Below are 4,225 nucleotides of genomic sequence, written 5' to 3'. Positions count from 1 at the left end.
TTGGAAGGGCTTTACGCCATTGCAAAAGGTGACATCGGCTACTAAACAGCTGGCAACTGGTAACACTCCAGACGAGAACGACGAGTACTTACATATAGCAGAAAAACTTCCTGCAAGTGCCTAGAATATTTTTGCGACACGGTTTGCAAAATATATGCTCCCGAGTTCTTACGTAGACCGACAAGCCACGACATGGCACTTTTATACGAAGCTCATGAGGAAAAACATCACCTTCCAGGTATGTTCGGTAGCCCTGATTGCACCCACTTCGTTTGGCGATTTTGTCTGACAGAGTATCAAGGCCAATATATACGAGGAGATCACTGATACCCGACTGTTATGCTCGAAGCGGTTGCATCTCAAGACTTATGGTTTTGGCATGCTTTTTGCGGTCCACCGGGTTCACAAAACGATATCAATGTGCTACAACAATCTTCGTTATTTGTAACGGAACGAAATGGAACCGCGCCAAAATGTCCATTTTACGTTAACAACCATTTATACAAACGTGGTTATTTGCTCACGGATGGAATCTACCCTCCGTGGTCCGTGTTTGTGAAGTCGATCCCATACCCTCACGAAGTAGACGCAAAGAAATTCAAGAGGCAACATGAGGCGGCAAGAAAAGACGTCAAACGGGCTTTTGTTGTTTTGAAGGGGAAATGGGGTGTATTGAGTCAGCCGATGCGAGAAAGAACCATTAGAAAAATTAGGAGTGTTGTGTACACGTGTATTATTTTACACAACATGATTTTGAAAGACGACGGAAACGCGATAGCACCGATGCACATCCGGGATCCTCCGGTCGAGCTCGCTCTAGACGATATGGTGTTGGGCGAGTTGATGGATGAAGACACGCATTGGAAACTAAAACACGATCTCATAAATCATCTCGCAAGTCAAGATTTACCCCACCTTTTGGTCGATTACGACAAAGACTAGTTTAATTTATTTCAAGTTAATGTAATTTTATTGTTTTTAATTTAATGTAATTTTAATGTTTTTAATTTAATGTAATGTTATTGTTAATTTATTCTACATTTTAACTTAAATATTAAATATACTAATTTACAAAAAATAAAAAATAAAAAAAGGTTTATCACTTCAGCAAGTGTCTAACAATTGCCAACACTTTTCACCATAGTATAAACACGTTTCACTAATTGACGTGACACACTCTGATTAGTTGATTTTTTAGTTTACCACTCTCAAATGATTAACCACTCCTTATACCCTTAGACTCACATCCTATTTTCAATAGATCTATCTGTAAATTTATATGAAGTGACTAAATAAGCGACTCACTACACTAACCAACGTATTTAGTCAAGATTTTTAAGATTTTGTTTGTTGTATCAAACAAGAACGTTGTTGACCTAATATTAGCTACATTATTAATTAAACTTCTTTTGTCTCTTTTAATATTATACTATTCCTATAATATTTTAAATATTCATTTATTAATTATTAATTGAACTTCTTGTGTCTCCTTTAATATTTTACTAGGTTAGAACCCCGTGTATTACACGGGTTGAATATGCCAAATAATAAAAAAAATATCTTTAAAATCTCGTTTATTAGACGGGTTGAATAAATGTAATTTTATATACCAAATAATAAAACAATATATATTTAAAAATCTCGTTTATTACATGGGTTAAATAAATGTAATTTTATATATTAAATAATAAAAAAATTATATTTTTAAGAACCCCGTGTATTGTACGGGTTGAGTAAATTTAATTTTATATATTAAATACCGAAAAAAGTTACATGTTTAAGAATCTCATGTATTATACGGGTTGAGCACATGTAATTTTATATACCAAACAATAAAAAGTTATATCTTTATAAACCCTATATATTATATGGATTGAATAAATCTAATTTTATATACTACATAATAAAAAACTATATTTTTAAAAACCCCGTTTATTACGCGAGTTGCATGCATAAATGTAATTTTGTATAGTAAAATAAAAATGTTATATCTTTAGAAAACCTTATTTATTACACGGGTTGAATGAATATTATAAAAATTTAGAGTTAATTGCCCGGATGGTCCCTGTTGTTTCACGTTTTTTCACATTTAGTCCCCACCTTTTGAAAATAGCAGGTATGCTCCCTATGGTTTGTTATTTTGTTACTCGGATAGTCCCTTGAATAGATGTCAGTTAGTTTGGAAATAGCAGGTATGCTCCCTATGGTTTGTCATATTGTTACACAGATAGTCCCCTGAGTAAATGTCAAAGGACTATCCATCCGAGTAACAAAATGACAAACCATAAGGAGCATACATGCTATTTCCAAAAAGTGGAGACTAAACATGAAAAAACGTGAAACCACAGGGACCATCCGGGCAATTAACTCAAAAATTTATATCTTAAAAAAAAACTAACGGATATACTCGATATACGATGGATAGGGTGATTGCGGTGATGGTTCTTATAAATGTCACATAAACATAGTGATTACCGTATTTGAGTTGAGAGTTGAACACGAAAATAAATGTATAGAACCAATAAACATTGATTAATATTTGTGTTTACCCCTTATAAGCATTTTTGAAATAGGTTCTACCCTTAACTACTTTAGTTTAATAAAATAAATAATCATTTACATTTAATCTGGTAAATATTTTAAAATACTATATTATCTCCTATACGAATTGTTTAAATTTATATTAAATTTAATTTTATAATTTTCTTTTAATTGATATTAATTATCTATAAAAAATAGATGGCTTCAATGAATAACACGTGTCCACCTATTGGTTTCTTTTATTATATAGTATAGATTAATATAAGATAAGTTAGGAAGTAAGGCGAGAAAATCATAAAATAAATACCTACAATGAACAACATGTGTCACACATTAATATTTTATTATATAGTATAGTATAGATAAAAATTTAGATTGATATAAATAGATTATTTTGTTGTAGCAAAATGTGTTAACGGAGTTTCAATAAATTTAACTCGTTATTTAGAACTCTGTAAATGTATAAATGATAAATAATATTAGTTAGAGTAGATTACGATTTTGGCCCATGTGGTTATATCACTTTTACCCTTTTAGCCTAAAAAAGAACTTTTTAACATCTGAGCCCAAACGTGTTTTTTTCTAACCCTTTTGGCCCCTAACACTAACCCCATCCATTAAATGTTATGGGCCAAAAGGGTTAGACAAAAGACGTCAGGGGCCAAAAAGATTAGAAAAAAAGACGTTGGGGACTCATATGTTAAAAATTCTTTTTGGGCTAAAAGAGTAAAAGTGATATAACCAAAGGGGCCAAAATCATAATTTACTCTATTAGTTAAATAAATAATATTATAAATGATAAGGAGATTAAACTAAATAATAACTATCCATAAGAAACTAAACTAAATAATATTTAGTAGGAGGCTTATTTATAATTAATTGGAAAATATTAAACTAAAATAATACTTATCTATAAAACATAGCCTAATATAATGACAAGTGTCCCTAAAATGGTTTCTTTTTATTATATAGTATAGATTACTATTCCTATAATATTTTAAATAAACATTTAAGTTTTTAATAATTATGGTCGACAAGAGCCTCATCGGTTGTGTGTTTTGACTTTTGACGCCTTTCACATTATATTTCAAGTTTTCTAAGAGTGGAGGGAGTGGTCATCTAAGGGGAGTGTTCAAACAATTTTCTAGACAAGGTAAACAATTTTAAAAAAATAATAAATTTGTGATTGGTTAGAAGGAGTTAGAACTCACCATTAATTCCCTCACCCTCCCACCTCTCTCCTTTTCAAACACTCGATGAATACTAACCGATCAAGTCCTTCGTTGCTCACCGATTTTACCCCAGCATCCATTCACCGATCGGTGAATGTGACTCCCCGATCAACTTCCCAAATCCACTTCGCCCCCCCCCCCCCCCCCTAAATTATAAAGCTTTTGATTTTAAACATTGTGGGAGGATCAAATATGAAGTTTTTTTGCTAGGAAAGATACGAAGCAATATGATTATGACATGTCGTAAAATTTAAAAACATGGGGAAGAGTTTTTTAGTCAATTTTATCCAATCTTCTCCCTTCTTCTCTCTCTCTATAACTTCAAAACCAACCATTTTCAAAAACCATCATCTTCAACATTTTCTTCACTTTCTATCTCAATAATCACTACATTATAGTGCGATTTTCATTACCAATCAATGATTCAAACACCCAATCAACGTGTTCTTCAA

General features: G+C 31.9%; 1 protein-coding gene across 1 annotated transcript; it reads left to right on the top strand.

Annotated features, from left to right (window-relative positions):
• The first annotated feature begins 339 nt into the window (after positions 1-339).
• Positions 340-942, top strand: LOC110893635 (protein ANTAGONIST OF LIKE HETEROCHROMATIN PROTEIN 1-like). Its single transcript, XM_022140722.1, has one exon. It carries the CDS (start codon positions 340-342, stop codon positions 940-942), a length of 603 nt encoding a protein of 200 aa, XP_021996414.1.
• The last annotated feature ends 3,283 nt before the right edge of the window (positions 943-4,225 follow it).

Source organism: Helianthus annuus, chromosome 2 (genome assembly GCF_002127325.2).
Source record: "Helianthus annuus cultivar XRQ/B chromosome 2, HanXRQr2.0-SUNRISE, whole genome shotgun sequence".
In the NCBI taxonomy this organism is placed as follows: Eukaryota; Viridiplantae; Streptophyta; class Magnoliopsida; order Asterales; family Asteraceae; genus Helianthus; species Helianthus annuus.
Note: the sequence above shows the minus strand (reverse complement) of the source record. Positions and strands in the feature narration are given on the sequence as shown.

Excerpts from the sequence above, each read along its gene's own strand:
- LOC110893635 (XM_022140722.1), top strand. The coding sequence starts at position 340 with ATGCTCGAAGCGGTTGCATCTCAAGACTTATGGTTTTGGCATGCTTTT.